General features: G+C 49.0%; 1 protein-coding gene across 4 annotated transcripts; it reads right to left on the bottom strand.

Annotated features, from left to right (window-relative positions):
- Window positions 1-1,346: 1,346 nt before the first annotated feature.
- On the bottom strand, window positions 1,347-16,658 carry TCEA2 (transcription elongation factor A2). Of its 4 annotated transcripts, XM_048321713.1 has the most exons (11): window positions 15,260-15,351; window positions 14,997-15,170; window positions 13,993-14,055; window positions 13,265-13,370; window positions 12,083-12,173; window positions 6,885-7,018; window positions 5,415-5,471; window positions 4,573-4,727; window positions 4,078-4,224; window positions 2,179-2,250; window positions 1,347-1,645 (listed from the first exon to the last, which is right to left on the bottom strand). In XM_048321713.1, exons 3-11 carry the CDS (start codon window positions 14,044-14,046, stop codon window positions 1,637-1,639), a joined length of 825 nt encoding a protein of 274 aa, XP_048177670.1. In that variant the 5' UTR covers window positions 14,047-14,055; window positions 14,997-15,170; window positions 15,260-15,351; the 3' UTR covers window positions 1,347-1,636. The 4 variants fall into 4 exon arrangements, with proteins under 4 accessions (XP_048177670.1, XP_048177668.1, XP_048177669.1 ...); XM_048321711.1 differs by lacking the exons at window positions 14,997-15,170; window positions 15,260-15,351 and adding an exon at window positions 16,460-16,656; XM_048321712.1 differs by lacking the exons at window positions 14,997-15,170; window positions 15,260-15,351 and adding an exon at window positions 15,635-15,831.
- Between the last annotated feature and the right edge of the window lie 649 nt (window positions 16,659-17,307).

Here is a 17,307-nt window from a genome sequence, read left to right as displayed (position 1 = left end):
TGAAGCTTTTTCGGCATCACTGCGAGGACACTGCTCCCTACTAAGCCTGGTTTGAATAATCCCATTCACCACAAGACTCGTGAGGCTTAAAGGAGTTGTCAGCGTCTTTGAATATTTTCCTTCTTGGGAGACTTGGCTGCACCCTGTGAAGTGAAAGCCCTGAGCAAAGGATGCTGGTGGGATCCCTGCCTCCGGAGCTGCAAAGCCCTCAAAGGGGCTGGGAGCACGTTTTCCGCTGCTTTCATGTGGCTGCTAACTCCTCTCCAAACATCTCCGAGGTCTCTGCTCAATGCCTGCTGTCTGGCATGCTGGGAAGCCAGTGGAAATACTTGTTTTTCACTCTGGAAGAGGGAAGCGATGCCATGAGAGATGTGACTGCAAATGCTCCTGCCCTGCTCGTCAGCACAAGAGCTGCAGGGCACAGCACTGCTCCTGGGCAGCCTCAGACCCAGAGGCCTGGCTGGGCTCCCCCAAATGCTGCATCACCCCAGTTAAAGGCTATGAACAGGAAAGAACAGGGATTTTAAGTCTAACTGAAAGCTGTTGTGAGCTCAGATGGAATTTCCCCACCAGGTTTTAATTAGCTCCCAGAAGGAGCCTGATTCTGCAGATCTCCTTCACAGGGTCACATCTGCAGATGTGGCACCTGGGGCTGGCTTTGCTACAGGATCCTTTCCTTACCTGACCCCTTCCAAGCACCAGCTCTGAGCTCACTTCAAACCCCCTCCACTTCTACAGCTAAGTGCTAACAGCCCCCACCCATCCCTCTAGCCCTTACCTTCTCCAGATCCAAGCCTCTGGAAAATGTCCTGTATTTGCAGCATTTTCCCTCCTCCTGAACCTCTCCAGCAAGCCCCTCTGAAACTCCAGGCTGTTTTTCAGCTGTCAAGCTACAAGCAGAGCACAAACAGGAAAGTGCCTGGGACTCCCTTTGAACAGTTTGGGGTGCAATTTCTGTGGCTGATGTCACCCTGCTTTCAATCTCTTACAACCTGGGCAGCACATTCTTATCTTTGCAGCAGCCAATGCTGTTGGCATTTAAAAGCTCAAAATGCCAAGGAATCAGTGCAAAATCCAGTGAATGCTGCCAAGATGGAAAGCAACATCTGATCTGTACCCCAAAAGTTGTGTCCTGTCAACAGTACTGCCCACCCAGCTGCCCCAGGGCTTGGCCCAGAGGTTGAGATTCCATGAGGTGACAGGAACAAGCCTTCACGCACCGAGGGTGTGCCTACAAGACATATCTCACTTTCTGCTGCTCCAGGCATTATTCAGTCCTCATCCACCTGGGACACGGACCGCCTGTCAAGTTGCCATGCTGGAAAAACAAAGGGATGCACGCACAGTTGAAATAAAAGTCAGAAACTGACAAAAATGTTTAATATTAGTTTTGAAGAGAAAGTGACCGTACTCGCTTAGATGAGAAAGTAATGACTGGGTGTGTTTAGTGAGCTCTCCTGCCAACCTGTCAGCCCAGGGCTGTGGCTCTCTGCGAGGCCCAGGCCTCCCCGCTGCTGCTCTCAGAGTGTGACAATGCAAACTCACTGGGACACAAAACACAATTGCCGTGGGAGCCGGCGTGTGGAGGCTGCGCTCGGGTCTGCATTTGGCTGCCGCTCTTGGGCCATGGCACATGTCAGCAGAACTGCAAGAGAAAGGAGTTTAAACCCCAATTAGAAACTTCACTGCAGAAGAAGATAAGGATCCAGGTGTGGGCTTGTTTCAAAAGCTGGCAAGGGCTTGGGGTTTCTCAGAAGCAGGGGCCAAAGGGAGCTCCCATGTGAATCTCTCGGCTTTGGCACCATTTCTGCTCACCACTGACCAGAGACTTCTGCTCAACCCTGAGCTCTGTGCACAGCATGAAAGACCGGTTTTGAAATCCTGATCATCACCACTATCCCTCAGAGAGCAGAGGCAGCATGGAAAGCACTGTGAAGCAGGTTATGGAAGAAGGATATGAGGACAGAGCAGGGTATGTGGAAGTGAGACTTGACCCCAGCTGATCTGCAGAGATGGGATGAACCCAGGAGCTCTTGCCTCTGTGCTGAGAGGAAAGATCACTCTCTAGAGCCAGTGAGGGTTTGGCAAGCACGTCTGAGCAGCAGCCAAGTGCCTGAAGCATGGTGGGTGCAGCCACCCCAACACCCCTCAGTGCCAGCAATAGCCCTGGTGCGCTACCTTCCAGCGATTCCCACACTCGTTGCACACGACAAAGGTGGTCATGGGCTCATCGGAGCTGCGGGTCTGCACCTGGAGGGACAGAAGGGAGGTGAGAGCTGAGCACCACACATGGCCCTGTCCCTCTGGCCTCCAGGGATTCATGCTGGGCTCACAAAATCAACGAGACTGAGGCTTGGGACAGCAAAAGGAGCTTTCCAGTAAAGTAAGTCTGGTGGTTGTGCTACACACAGATACACATCTGTACACACATCATGACCCTCTCCAGCCTGACATTACCTGAGTGACAAGTTTTGGGGCAGTATATTTCCCTCCTCACCCAATCTGCTGCCCATTCCTTGCAGGTGACTCTGGCAGTGGACATACCCAATCCCTCCCCAAACTATCCCCAGGAAGGGATGTGGCCAGCAGTGCCATGACAAACCCCTCAGTCCCAAGCCCATGCTCCACAGCAATGCATAAAAAAAGCACTCAAGCCATTCCCATTTACAGACCAGTCCTACATCCTGGCCTCACAGGAACACACTCTGGGTTACCAGGTTCTGCACAGTTCCAGTCTGGTTTGTGTTTGAGCCATTAAGGAACTCTGATATTTAACCCAGATGTGATTGCTGCCTCTGACTGGCTCTTGCCAGAAACACATACTTTACTAAAAACCAGATTTTCGTGGCATTTGAATACCACAAGGCAGATCTAGACTGAAAACACTGGTACTCCCTACACTAGTCAGGCAGAACTGTGCCGAGGGGTGATTATGATGATCTACATGTGTAATTACCCAATGTGCAAGAGTCACAGTATTTGCATGATGCAAATTAACCATTTTTGCAAGAATGGTGGATAGCTAAAGTCTGTAATTCTCCCCCTTTACTGCCTGCTTCCAGCATGCTCATAAATGCCAGTTCATCTACTTGGGATGAACTTACAACATCTCATCACCCACTAGTGATTTCACTAGAAAACAAATCAAAATACAGAAAACCTCCTGATATTTCTATTTAGAAGACACTGTTGTCTCCTGCTCAAATTCCAGGCAGTCAAACTCCAGTCCACTATAGGTGGAGACAGTCCCATGTGCTGGGACAGCCCAGGAATGCTTACAGGGAGCACTGTGGGATGCAAGGCTGCTGCTGAGCCAAAGGAAACTCCCTGGTCAGATTCCTGGATCTCCTCCTCTTTCCATGTGTTTGTATGTCAAGTCCAAGCAGATGCAGCAGTCTCACCCGGCACTTGCACACGCAGTTTGTGCGCAGTCACTCAGCAGCAATCTGGTGGCTGCTGGTGCATTTTTGGGTATCTGCACATTCTAAACCAGTGACTCACAGCAAAGGCACATTTATCTCCAGATGCCTGGCACGAACATGTGAGCTAAAAAGCACTGGTAATGCACAAGGCTTCCAGCAGCTGGCCATGGGGGAAAAAAATCCTCTGTCTGCTCACATCACAGCTTTATTTATTCCTTTTGTTTCACCCATTTCATGCTATTTGAATTTAAATAAGTTGGGACTTATCCAGCTGCAGGTTATCTATATTCTTAATTTGTACTTTTAGTACCATCAACATATCTGACTCAGTTTCTGCAGCCTCTCCTCTATACTACCCACTCCTTTCTTGTCTGAATCCCAGCATTCCCAGCACCTGCTTTCATTGTAGAGCACTGCTGCACTTTTGAAAGCTTCCTTAGTGCTGCACAACTCCTGCTCTTGTACAACTGAGCCAAAGAGTTACACAAGCTCACGGAAACATGCAAAAGTACATTTTAGACAGCCTCGAGTGTTTTCTGTCCACCAGTAGCAAAATTTGTGCTGTGCTGTAGGGCCTGTCACGGAGCAGTCCGAGCTCACGACCGTGACGGATCGTGTCCTGTGCAGAGGCCAAGACAGGAGCAGGAAAACCAACCTGGGTGTAGGTGCAGTTCTTCTTCTTGCATTTTCCACAGGTGAAGAGGTCAGTCTGTGTCCCTCCTGTCTTGGCCATCTGATGCTCCCGGATTGCTTCTTTTGTCATGGCTTTCCTGATCTCTTTCAGCTCATTACTGGCCATTTCCTTTCAAAAAAAAAAAAAAAAGGCAATAAAATCACATCTGCCCCGTTTTACTACCACACCCACTACAGTGGAAACAGCCAACAGGACAGGGCAGCCAGACAGATGGGTATTAAGACAGAAAGCCTGTTCCAATTCTGGTTTCTGCTTTATACCCAGGCCTCAAGATGACGTGAAGGCCCAACAAACCACTCTCCACACTGCAAATGCCATCACTAGCATACTCCATGCACTCTAGCAGCAGCTACTGAGAAATCTGCAACCCTGGCAGCAGCCCAGCCCTTTGCCTGCAGCTAAGCCTCAGGACACATCCCCTCTGAGAAGCAAACCCTGCTCCTCAGGCTCCCTCACCTCCGAGGTCATCACCGCGATCTGCTCAGGGGTGATGGCCCCACACAGCACGTTCTTTTTCAGCTCAGGATTTTTGGAGTCCTTCAGGTTGGAGATGCGGCTCCTCACGCGGTTTTTGTATTTCATGTCAGTGTTCTTGACATCCTGGTAGATGCGTAAGGGCAGTCAAGGAGCCTGCAACCAACCCAGAGGCATCAAGCACTTCCCAGCCACCCATGAAGAGCAGGGAGTGTCATCCACTGCCAGGATGGAGATGCTGGGACCCAACAGCAGCATCTGCTCTGAGAGGTCAGTGCTGGATTTAAAAGCAGGTTTATACAATCCCAAAGTCCAGGGGTTTCCAGCTTGGGCTTTTTCACTGTGCTGGAAATATTCAGCTATGCTCAGGTTCTACAGTCTGCCCTTTCTCTCAGCAAGGCAGCCACTAACCCCTCCACTGGGAAAACCCAGCTGCACCTCCAACCCCACAGTTCCCAAACCAAGCAAACTCCTGGTTTATCTCACATCAACATGGAACTTGATCCTCATTGCTCCATCCCTTCCATTGCTTTTGTCTAGATCCACACACTCTCCTCCAACAGGGACCACAGGAAGTGCAGAATCAAAAACAGGAAACAGCACTCTGATGGGAGGGAAAAGCTAGGGATTACAGCTCCCAACTCCACACTGGTAGCTCCTTAGTAACCCAGGACTCAGCCAATCAGAGCTGGAACCAGATCCAGAACCCTGACAAGCTGCAGCAGAACATTTATGCACAGACAGTCCCATTTTTCCTTTGAGCACATGGATTTCACTGCTGGAGGCATGCAGGCCCTCGAGGAAGCACTGTACAGCAAGGATATACTCTTCAATCTGGGCCGCTATGTGCTCGCAGTCAGCGCCGATGGCGATGTAGTCGTCTGTAAGACAGCAGAAACAGGAGCTCAGTGGCTTCCAACCAGGCCAGGGCTCCCCAGGCTCAGTATTTCTGAGCTACAAACCTGGACAGTTTGCTGTTCTGATTCACATGCTCTTCCCATCAAATGGCATCTTGGCCTTTGCTCTTGCTATTCTCTGACCCTTTGGAAAAGGGCAGTGATGAAAACAGATTAATCCAGGCAGTCTGTGCCCTGTGCCTCTCTGAGATACGGACTCCATGAGACAAAGCTAACAACAGCCTTGGCCCAAGAACTTAGTTTTCCAATATATTCTTAATATAATTGAAATCCAACATATATAGGCAGGAATTGAGTTTCATCAGACATTCACCTCAATGAGAAGTAACTCAGACCAGCCATCTGGGACTGTCTGGAGGTGTGCAGCATGAGGATCAAGCCTTCCTTTCTCATCTCACCTCAGGACTGTCTGCTCCTCCCCTCTTCTCCTACACACCAGTTAAACAGCATCATATAGAGTGCATAGCTGCCACAGATTTGGACAGCCAGTATGGTAACCAACACCATAAAGCAGGGAAGGTAGGGCACAGCTGAGCTTAGGGAAAGGCTCAAGGGAACTCTTTCCAAGATTTCATACGGAAAGGGTTTTTGTAAGAGCTGTGCAGAGCATTTAATGCAGCACATAAACACATGCACAGGAAGGCTAGAAATAAAGACCTCATGAACTTCTCCATCTGTCATCTACATTCCTTGGCTCCAAATTAATAAGAGACTGCAGTGCTTAGACCCCAATTTTTTAAAGGGATCTGCAATGTGGACACAACCAGATGCTCAAACTTCCAGAGATGCTGAACACCTGCAGTTGCCTCTCACTTGAGATGGCACAGTCTGAATGTAAGAGAGACCTGTTCCACCCCAGATCCAGAGGACCACGATATTTAAGGAGCTCCTGTCTACAAAGGCAGCAGAGTCTGACAGCAGATGCTGACTGGAATAAGCACCATTCCTACAAAGTCCATGCACCAAGTTACAGCTTCACTTTGTGCCCCAAGAGTGACAGGGAAGACAACAATCAGAAAAGCCCTAGAAAGTGAAGCAAATCCCTGCACACCTGAAAGATTAAACTTCTGCACAGACCACCCTGTGTTGCAGAGCAGAAGACCCCAAGTTATCCCATGTTCTTATCAGCCATTGCCTGACACATCATCATACCTCCAGCTCAAGCCAGGTCCCTGTGTAAGTGTCTGAAAATGCTGCAACAGCAGCCAGTTCATCAAAGGGGTGACCAGTGGCTAGACTGAGCTGCTGGCAATAATCATTTGACAAGGCTGCTCCTGAACACCGTGCCTAAGCTGAGCTTGCATTGACAGTCTCTGTCAGAATGCTCCAGGAGCTGTGAAGCACTTGAGGCAATGCAGGGCTTCCCCCAGCACTTACCATCAGCCTGCAGAGCTGCTGTCAGCATCTCCCTGCATTTGTTGCGCACAGCGTCGCAGGTGATGGGGGCCGGAGGGAAGGTGGTGATTTTGGGGGTGGTCGGAGTCTTTGGAGGCTCCTGCCTTTTGTTGGAGCTAAAAGAAAAACTTCACCTGTCAGAATGTCTCAGTTTGGGCCACTGAGAGCAGAGAAGGGAGCAGCAGGTATGTGGCCAAGCATCCTGTTAATCGTAATACAGAACCAGTCAGAACACAGTGCAAAGTCATTGTCCCAAATCAGCACAGAGCACAACACAGCGGCCAACGCCCTCAGCCCAGACACGAGCTCTCCTGTGGACACTGCAGGCTGCCAGCAGAGGTTTAATTCATGAACAACCCTGCCAACCATCCTGTGTTATTCAACACGTATCAGCTGCTGCACCACTGGGCATCAAGTGAAAACATTACTGTTGGACACCACCAGTAACCCAAATACACTCAGGACATCTGAGACCATCAGCACTCTCACTTTGGCAATGCAGATTCATGGTGCTTCTTTCCTCTTTAACTTTGCAGGACACCAAGCCCATAACTGCTCTCAGCAGAAAGCAAGCAGAAAGCTCCAGAAGAAGGAGCTGCTGTGCTAAGGAAAAGAAAGAAAAAGACAGAAAATGGCTCCCTCAGCTTTGATATTTAAAAAACACCACCAACAAAGCGTAGCACATAAAAGGTTCTTCCTTTTTTCCTGTAATCTGAGCAAGACTCTGATTACTCATCTCACAGAAAAGCACCTCTACACAGCTCGCACACAGCTCACAGAGGTGCCAGGCTAGCAAAGGACTAAGAAATACTGCTTTGCTCCCAAAAATAACTCCATTTCCACCTGCAAGCAATCACAGGCATGGGAATGCAAACACCTGCCTGCTGCGGCTGACTCAGTCAAGTCACCTGCCAGGGGAGCTGGATGGAGACCTGCCTGCACAACCAGCACATGATGTGGGCAGGCTGAGTCACTGCTGCGGGGTCTGCATGCAGAGAAGGAACCTCACTGAGCAGTTCAGCTGGCTGTGCACCCAGAAAGCCTAACATCTGCACACGGAGTTAGTCAGCCCTGCAAATACTGCTGCTAAAAGATCTGGGCTAGTATGATTCACAGATGATTTTCTAGAGCTTTGTTCTCCCCCCTAAATCTAGGCAGCAGAACAGCAATATTTTTTCAGAAGAGATTGCTCTGGCTTTGGTGATTGGGCTGTAAAATTCCCTGTATTTACGGCCAATGCCTGGTACCATTATTGCACAAAGAGACAGAAAGAGAAAAAAAGAGAAATCTCCGTATTTCACCCATGCCATGCTGGCAATATCTCCTTGAAGATCCAAGTGGCTTGACAATTTTTGTTAAGCTGGGTCACTACTGCCAGTTCTTTGCCATCAAAAATAAATTTGTTATGAACAAGCACTTCCACTACGCTGTCCTGGAAGGGATTAGTCAGCCCACAAAAAAAACAGCACTAAGCTGGAAATCTTCTGAATCTGCTGCTGCACGAACTGAGCCAGACAACTTTAGGGACTTATCCTGGGAGCTCCTGTGACTAAGGTCATATCCAGTCTGGCTCAAATCCCACAGATCACCATTGGGGCTACTGGATTTCCACGGTTCAGAACCTCACCAAGCCCTTTTCAGAAGCATCCACCAGTGAAACTTCAGCAAATTGTTCAGGTCAAACCAAAGCAGAACTTTGATTTCTTGCTCAGATGAAGGAGATGATGCACCCTGTGAGGGAGATTGTACTGTGAGCCCACTGTGTTTCTCTTTCACCAGTAGCTGAGTAAAACCCCTTTTTACCAGCTGGTTTTACTGGTCAGCACTGCAGGAGCCTATCAAGGAACAGATTTGTGTCCAAGCAGCTCAAAAACTTCAATAGGATTTACACTGCACATGTTACAAAAAGAAGAAACAATTTAGCCTGTAAATAATCCATTAGATGATGATTTTCTCCCATCTGGAACGTAGAAACTGCCATCAGGTACTTTTGTGCTTAAGAAGCTACATACAAATCACAGGCAGCACTCATGGGGGTGTATATACCAGAGCATACACTAAGGAATAACCCATAATTCAGGAATAACCCATCTAAAACATCATAGCTTCTCATGTTGCATAAAATAGTTTGGAAAAATTAGACTTCCCAAAGGACAAAGGCAAAAGGCCGAGAGAACATACTTACAGTGAAAGGAAGGACTGAAGGAATATGGGTGGCTTGTGGCAAGGGAAACTTAAAGGAGACAAGTCCTGAAACTCCTTACAAAGGCAGATGGTAGGAAAAAAAAATCCACAGAAGGATGTAGAAATGGGTTTAGTAAGACAGGTTTTGATTGAGAGTAAGTTTTAAACTGTAAAGGTGAGTTACGAATTGGAAATACTGCCAAGGGCAGCTGTGGAAATACCTTGCCCTGAGGTCTTCTAGGGCTGTCAAGAGCTTGAAAAAAGCCTGTCAGGGATAGCTTGGGCAGAGGTTGTGCTGTGCTTGGAAGGGGCTGCAGGAGAAGTTTCCCTGAGAACTCTTCCAGAGTTAAATTTTGTGTCATTTTGCAAGCAACAAACAAAGGTCTCCCAGAGCAAAACCGTGAGTGTGAACTCAGTGACCTCAGTGTGAATTCAGAACCCTGACCTTCACTACAATGACTCCTTAAACACAGGTCTTCAAACCTGTATTTGCAGAGGTAATACTTGATTTTCAGGATGGTTCTATCTGCAAATGCTATCGACTCAAATATTTAGATGTTTATTCCTTGGGGGTGGAAAAAAGCTCAACAAGATGCATGGTAGTCCCATTTCTGTTAGCTGATGAGGAAAGATACATGTGCCTGCACACACAGACATCATCCACGCCCTGAGATGAGAGCTGATCCCTCAAGAATTAGATGAAACAGACTTCTCAGCCATTCCAAAGACAGAAAATTATTTATTAAGGTTTAGAGGTTAGTTTATAAATAGAATAGTTGGGAAATAGAGCTCAAACACACCTAGAAGACTTATTTCAGGAAATCCTTGTGGTTCACACTGTTCCTGTTGAACAGGAGAAAGAGCTTGTAAATCTATCCAGGCAGCAAAAGTTTATACATAAAACAAGGCTATGCTGGAACAAAATGGTAGCAAAGCAGCAGTCAGGGACTGCAAGCAGAACTCAGGGCTGCACTGGAAGAAAATCCCACAGAAGAGCTAAATTCAGGTCACAGATCCAAAACCTCCTAATAAAGGCAGTTTAGAGAATCCTGGAAAAGAAAAACCTCATGCTGCCAGAGACAGAAACATTAGACACAGCCCATGAAAATGTACTACACTATGGGTCTGAAATTCTACAGAACAACAGAATATGCTTTGGATTAGAGTAACGCAGCATCTAAATTCACAGGTGCCAGCTCCACGCTGGCTGGCTCAGAGCCTTCAGGTCTTGCACTGATAGCTCCAGTCACTAGACAGGGATTGCTACATCTGTGCTCCATAAAGTAAGACGAGTTTCAGGCCAAGACTTAGTCAAATATTTCTCCCTGACCAAAATGGAAGGCGTAGCCAAAATCTATCAGGCTAAGAGGCTGAAATACCTGAATACAAACTGATCTCTTTGGTGTCTTGACAGCAGCCTCATCTGAACCAGGTATCACACACTGAGCAACCAGTCTAACTCCACTGCAGCCTCTGCTTCAGAGAACAGAGACTCTTCTCTTCTAATAAATTATTATTTTTTTAAAGGCAGATTAGTAGTTCATTTTGCAGGACTGGATAAAAAGCATTCCTGTCTCTGGAAGAGAGCCTGGCTCAACAGACTGACACCAGGAGCTGGCCCCGGCTCCTGGTCTAGGCTACACTAATCCATTGGCTTCTGTTCATCCTTCACAGCCAAGGGGATGCTTTGCTAGTCAGAAGATGGAGGCTGAATACACGTAAAAAGCATCAAGGATTAAAAAACCCCACAAAACTGCAGTATCTGCAGCACACTGAGGCACAAGGGAACATCAGCAGCACAAGCCAGACAGCTCCACTCCACATACCCCATAAGTGACAAAGCAAGAAGGCAGCAAGGAGGGGTTTTGCCTCTGTGCCTAGAGCCAAGATCGTCTTCTGAGTGAAATCCCACACAGATATACTTAGATCTGGACAGCCCTGGCTCCCATTCTGCACTGCATCACTGAACTCCATCCTGGCTGTGAAGTCTCCCAAGTCCTTTCATTGCAATATTTAGCCAATTCTTTTTCCCATTTTATGGAAGCGAGATAACCAAAGATACTGATCATTTAAAGTCATGGAGCTCAGCATCAGCAGCCTTCTCTCCATCAGCAGCTCTGTGTCGAGCTGCAAAGGCTCACCCTGAAGTGCCAAGCCTTGAGAGAGCTGAGCAAAAATAAAGAAGTGACAAGAAAGTGACCAACAAAGGCTACAAACACAGAAAATCCTGCAAGCCAGCAGGACTACAGCCTGAATACTCTAAATCTTCTGTCAAACTTGGGAAATTGGCTACATTACTTAAGAGCCAAATCTAGGAAGCACACACCCTCTTGGGATCTAAGGCTGAGAGAAGTCTCTATAATAAAGCTTTAAATCCCATTTTTCCCCCTCCCCTTTGATCACTATCTGCACTCAACAGCTGCAGTCACAGGCAGTGGAAACAGGATGCAGCATTGAAGGCATGGCAAGGAGCAAGCATGCAGCTGACCTGCCAGCTGGGGGACATCAACCACAGGGAAAAGGGGACTTCTGCTGGGATTTGTCAAGGACAAAGAAATGGAAGTTTTACTTTAGTAATGAATCAATCAATCCCATCCGTCACTTGATACTGCAAAGGCCAAAAATAATCTTCATTCTAAGGTGTTCAAAGTTAGAAATGAACAAAAATGCATAAAAATGCAACATAAAAAAGAATAGAGGAATGTTCTACTACTAGAAAAAAACAACACATAACCAAGAGTAAAAAAATGAAATAAAATATGAATAAAATTTAAAAACTCACTAAAGCCACTGTATTTCTTAGATGTGTTAACTGCATTACAGTTAATTAATAACACCACACAGATCAACCTTGAAGAAGAAACACTTCCAGTGTCTCTGACCAGGAATTTGACTACCCAAAATTCCTGACTCAGACACTTAAAAATTAAAGTAAGGTGCCTTAGGAAAATTTAAATTCTCTAACAGTGTCATCTTTGGTAAAAGGGAAGTATTACCTTTGGTCTCTTGAGTTACCAGTCTCCTTGGAGGAAGATGTTGGCAAGGACAGGCTTTTCTTTTTCTCCTCATTTTTTTCCTCAGAAGCATCTATGTTCAAAAGAGGAATCAGTTCAGAACTGGTTTTTATGCTACAGCCCTGCCTATATTCCTCAATGTTGTCACACTACCCACTGCTGGCCTAAAGCAAGTCATTATTCTCCCAAAAAGAATCAGGAGAAAATGCCTTTATGGCTTTCAAGCTTTCCAACAGACCTTCTCCTTGCCTCCAAGTAGAAGCTGATTCAAACAAAAGCTTTCCTCACCAAACTAGAGAGCAATCACCTTCCCTGCCTGGGAGATAAGCTTCTCACAAGACATGCCTCATCACAAAAGTTTCTTTCAGAGGCTGCTGAGCAGGGATTAGATCAAGTTCTCTCAAGCACCACTAAAAGCAGAATTTCCAGCCAACACCAGCTGAAGGGCCAGTACAGGCTGGTCCTTGTGGGAGTACAGCTTCTTCTGATTCCCAAGTGCTGCTCAAAGTCAACAGCACAACCCTGAACAGGACTTTCATGACACTGTAGAACAAGTCTGACCCAGAGGTAAACTGTCTGAGCCTAGCCAATGACACACCCAATCTAATGAGGAGGTGACAATCCAGGCAGGACAGGAAAACAGCCCTTTTAACGCTCATCCAGCCTAGCAAGAAATGGGAGCCCATAACCAGGAAAGCCTCTCCAGCTGGAAACAGTCCATGTGAGTTTATCTACAAGGTGGTGAATTAAGATCCTTCTCCAACTCACCACCCAAAATGCATTCCAGCACTTCCCGAGCTGTTGCACGAGGCTGACAGCACACATGGTGTTAATGCCACACAGAGCACAAGTGGGAGCAGAGGGTTCAGAGCACAGATATTGTTTCTACAAATAACATCACTAATTATTATGTGATGAGGTACAAGTTAATAGTCCTGAAGCTTTCAGTGCTCTTCCAAGGATGAGCTGGCTAAACAGGAGCTAAATCTAGGGGGATGCATGACAGGACACAAAACTCGAAAGACAGAGGGTGGAATTGTAAAGGCTGATCTGCTAGAATGTTTTATTCAGATCAAGAGATAAGCTCTCCCAAAAAACTCAGCCTCCCACTGAAGCCAGCTTCTTCACAAGCTGAATCTGACAGGAACACACTGATTTCCTTACCTAGAAGTTTCTTCCAAGATTTGATGAGGGATTTGGCAAGTGATATCACTTCTTCATCTGTGCTCTGCTTCCTCAGTGCATTCACTGACATCCCAATGCGGGTGGACTGCAAAGGAACACCCCAGTGAATCACTCCAGAACAGATTCATTATTAGTTACTCACTGAAATCCCAAATAACCACGACAAAGTCCAAGCCATGACCAGGATGGGAGTATCCAAGGGCTTGCAGAACGATTCTCTGACCCTTACAACTTTGGAAGAGAGAGATGACACTCTCCAGCTTCCACAACTGAACAGAAGACACATCCAATCACCCACAAATCCCCTCCCTACACACTTAAAAGTGACATTCAAGCTTAGCGTGAAAAACTTCAAGATGCATCACAACCTCCAAATTGTAATTCTGCTCACTCCTCCCCAGTGTCCTGAACATCACCATTACAAAGAACTTTCCCCACAGCTGCCCTCTGAGTTTGCTATTTTAACCCAGTCTTTCCTCTTTTTGCAGCCTAAAAACAAGATTTGAGCAGTTACACACATGGTGACCCAGAGCTGTTTAATTGCCAGTCCAAAACCCAACTTCAGCACTATTTTATTTGATTTAATGTTTATTTTGACGCTTTGCATGAGGGAAGAAGTGTGAGGAAATCTATTAAGGTTTTTTAGATAACATTTTGAACTCATCCAGATGCAGACTTCAGCTTTTTACCATAACTGTGCAACTCACCTGCAGTAAATCCAAAGTCATAGGCATGCTTTTCAGTTCCTTCAGTAAATCCATTGCACCTTCCTGGGGCAGAAAAGAGAAAGAGAATGAGTGCCTCAGCTTTTAGTAAAGAAATTCAACAGCTTGGGGATAGACACAGAAAGTTGAATTCAGAGGGAAAAACACCAACAAGCATTCCCTGAAATATCAGCAAGCTCACTGCTGGTGTTGCTGTTCCAGAAAGACAGTAGATCCTGCAACCTGAAGGCACCTGAATTATTGGAATGGCCAAAACAGAAGACCACTGGAGTGCTACAGGTCTTTGCTCATGTATGGTACAAGTGCAGCATCAGTTTATTATTCTCACCTGGCAAGCTGAACATTTTTAACACCTGAAAAACACACTCTGAATCACAACTGTCAGTGACTCCATGTAGCTGTTTCCTAGTTTTCATATTAATACCCCACTCTGCTCAGGACAAGAGACCAGGAGCAAAGCCAGCAAGCTGTGATGCTGAAGAGCTGATCACTTGAAACTTGTTCTGTGAAGTTTCCTTACCCCATCCATGAACCCAGGACCAGAGAAAATCTGACTAGGAATCTGTAGATACCTAAAACTGGCAGTCACTCACAGAATTGGAAATTACTTGTCTCCCTCTAGCAGATCCCAGCCTGGCGTAGGCCTGTCTCCATTCAGCTGGCTCTTTCCTCCCAACCCCCTTCCCTCAAACAAGGCTTCCAGTGTTCACATTTAGCAGCTCATTTACAACACCGACCACTCCAAGCCCAGTTGCAGCTCAAGGCCCGCACAGCCACCACTGTAGGGAAGCGAAGCCGCCTGCACTGACAGCCCTGTCCTCCCATCCCGTCCTCCCTAAGCAGAAGGGCTGCTTCCGACTCATCCCAGGAAGCAATCCAGCTGCAATCCGCCCTACAGAACAGATGCCAAAATCAAAGCAGAGTCAAAGCTTTCAGCGTGCACACAAGCAACACACACCAGCATAAACCACACACATTTACCGTACCCAGAACGACTGACTTCCCCCTCAGGCAGTTTCACACCTTTCCGTTCCTCCAGCCCTGAACACACAAAGTGACCCGGTGATTCCTGACTCCAAATGGAGTCATTTAGCACAATGGCAGCAAATGAGGATCCACGAAAAAACTAGAGCAACAAACAGGTACTCCAGGAAACTGTCCTGCAGGAAGAGTTCTCAGATTAGCCAACACACAACATGCTGCTGTTCAGCACCATCTCAAACGCCAGCCAAGAGGAAACGTTGCATACCCCTCATGTAAGAAGCTGCCTCTTTCCCAATGAAGCTGGAAGCAAATTCTGCAAAGTTGTTCCTTTCCTATTTCAACACTGGTGCAGAAAACCTGCCGCCAACGAGAACAGGCATCACAGGCTGCGCTTTAGCCCAAACACGCTTCCCTGGGTTGTTTCAACAGTGACACGAGTGACAGTGCTCGCCCTACCCACAGCTGGCAGGGCCAGTCCAACATCCAAAAGTTCATGTGATAACAGCACCCAGCATTCCACCACACGAATATCACACTCCTCTAATCCCTTCCCCTCATCGCCCATCATCTCCCACTCCCCACAGCCCTTCCCAGCCCCAAAATCCCTCTCCCCCACCCCAAACACAGATGAACAGCCTACCTCCATCACAAATCCTTGTCAGCTTTCTGCCTCTGCACTTGCATATGACACTGTGTTCCTACAAGCACTGATATATCCCATTAAGCTGGAAAATACCGGCTACTGTCCCCGCAGGCTGTCACACGGGTCACAGCACACCCTGCGAGACTCCCCGAGTGCCGACAGCAGCTTGGCCAGCCCTCCACACTCCAGAGGCCACGGGAGTGAGCAGTAGTGCCGGTATGGGATGGAGATGCAGGAAGCAAATCCATCAGCACCGGGGTCTTTTCCGAGGGCAAACTGGAGTCCCAGGCCGGGGCTGGTGGGCACTCCCCTTCCAAAGGGCTCCCAACGGGACAGGAGAGAAGGGCTGAGGATGCTCTCCAGGAGGAGAACACCGTGCAGGCAGCACAGGGCGAGCCCGGGAGTGCTGAGATGTGCGCCGGGGGGGCTCAGTATGGGGACTGGGGGTTCCCACAGCACCCAAGGGGCACATGGGGCTGCCCGCCCAATAACTGGCCGTGGGTGGATCGCACACCTCCGCAAAGGATGGGGAAGGGAGAAGGGTCTGGGTCTGGGGGAGGGAAACCCACTTTAATGGGAAGAGCCTCTGCTCCAGCACGATGTAATGACCGGGGAGACGCTGAAAGAGAGGCCCCCAAAATGGGGACTGGGGAGGGGGAGGCCCCTCACAACGGGCACCGAGGGAGAGGTGGAGGTCCACCAGCACGGCAGCGAGGAGGGGCCCTGCGGAGAGGGGGGGCCGCGTCCGCCAGACAAGAGCCCGGGGCAGGGGGCGGCCCCCCACCCCAACCGGGCTGCGGGGGCCCTGCCGCCGCCACTCACCGCGTTCTTCTTGGCCACCATCTTGTCCAGGCGCCTGGCGATGCGCACGATCTCGTCCTCCCCGCCCATCGCGCCGCTCCCCGGGATCGGTGCCGGGGCCGGACGGGGGTCCGGGCGGGGGGAGCTGCGGTCGGTGCCCGGTGCCCACCTCAGCCCCCGGTGCCGCAGTCAGGGCGGGCGAGCACGGGACACGACGGGAGTTGTAGTCCTCGGGGCGCCGGCGCCACCTGCCGCCTGCCGGAGCGCAGCCCACGGGCGGGACTTCATCTCCCAGCGTGCCCCGCGCCCGTCCCGCGCAGTGCCGCCTGGCCGCCGGGGGCGCTGTGGGGGCTGCGGTTCACCCCGCGGAGGGGGCTCGGAGCGGTCCGGGGTTGAGGGACCCCCGGTCCCCGCCCGCGGGGCTGTGCCCGGACACGGCAGGAACAGCCGTGTCCCAAACTGCTACAGCGGGTCCGGAGGAGGCCACGGCGATCATGAGCACCTCTGCAGTGGAGACAGGCTGAGAGCTGCGGGATTCAGCCGGGAGAATGCTCCGGGGAGACCTTAAAGCCTCTTCCCTTGCCTAAAGGGGTTCAAAGAGTGGAGAGGGGGGGTATGGACAAGGGCCTGGAGTGACAAAGCAAAGGGGAATGACACTGACAGAGGGGAGGGTTAGAAGGGTTATTGAAAAGGAGTTCTTCTCTGTGAGGGTGGTGGGGCCCTGGCACAGGGTGCCCAGAGATGCTGTGGCTGCCCCATCCCTGGAAGTGTTCATGGCCAGGCTGGACGGGGCTTGAAGCAACCTGGGGTTGTGAAAGGTGTCCCTGCCCATGGGTTGGAACAGGATGAGCTTTACAGGCCCCTTCCAA

Source organism: Corvus hawaiiensis, chromosome 17 (genome assembly GCF_020740725.1).
Source record: "Corvus hawaiiensis isolate bCorHaw1 chromosome 17, bCorHaw1.pri.cur, whole genome shotgun sequence".
Classification (NCBI taxonomy): Eukaryota; Metazoa; Chordata; class Aves; order Passeriformes; family Corvidae; genus Corvus; species Corvus hawaiiensis.
This window is presented reverse-complemented; position numbering and strand designations above follow the sequence as displayed.

What these genes read in the sequence shown, in the direction of transcription:
- TCEA2 (XM_048321710.1), bottom strand. Translation starts at nt 16,528, where the DNA reads ATGGGCGGGGAGGACGAGATCGTGCGCATCGCCAGGCGCCTGGACAAG. An exon ending in GGTAACTCAAGAGACCAAAG is followed by an intron (nt 7,019 to 12,082) that starts GTAATACTTCCC and finishes TTTTTCTTTTAG; the next exon opens with CTCCAACAAAAGGCAGGAGC. An exon ending in AGCGGCCCAGATTGAAGAGT is followed by an intron (nt 4,728 to 5,414) that starts ATATCCTTGCTG and finishes GACTGCCCTTAC; the next exon opens with GCATCTACCAGGATGTCAAG.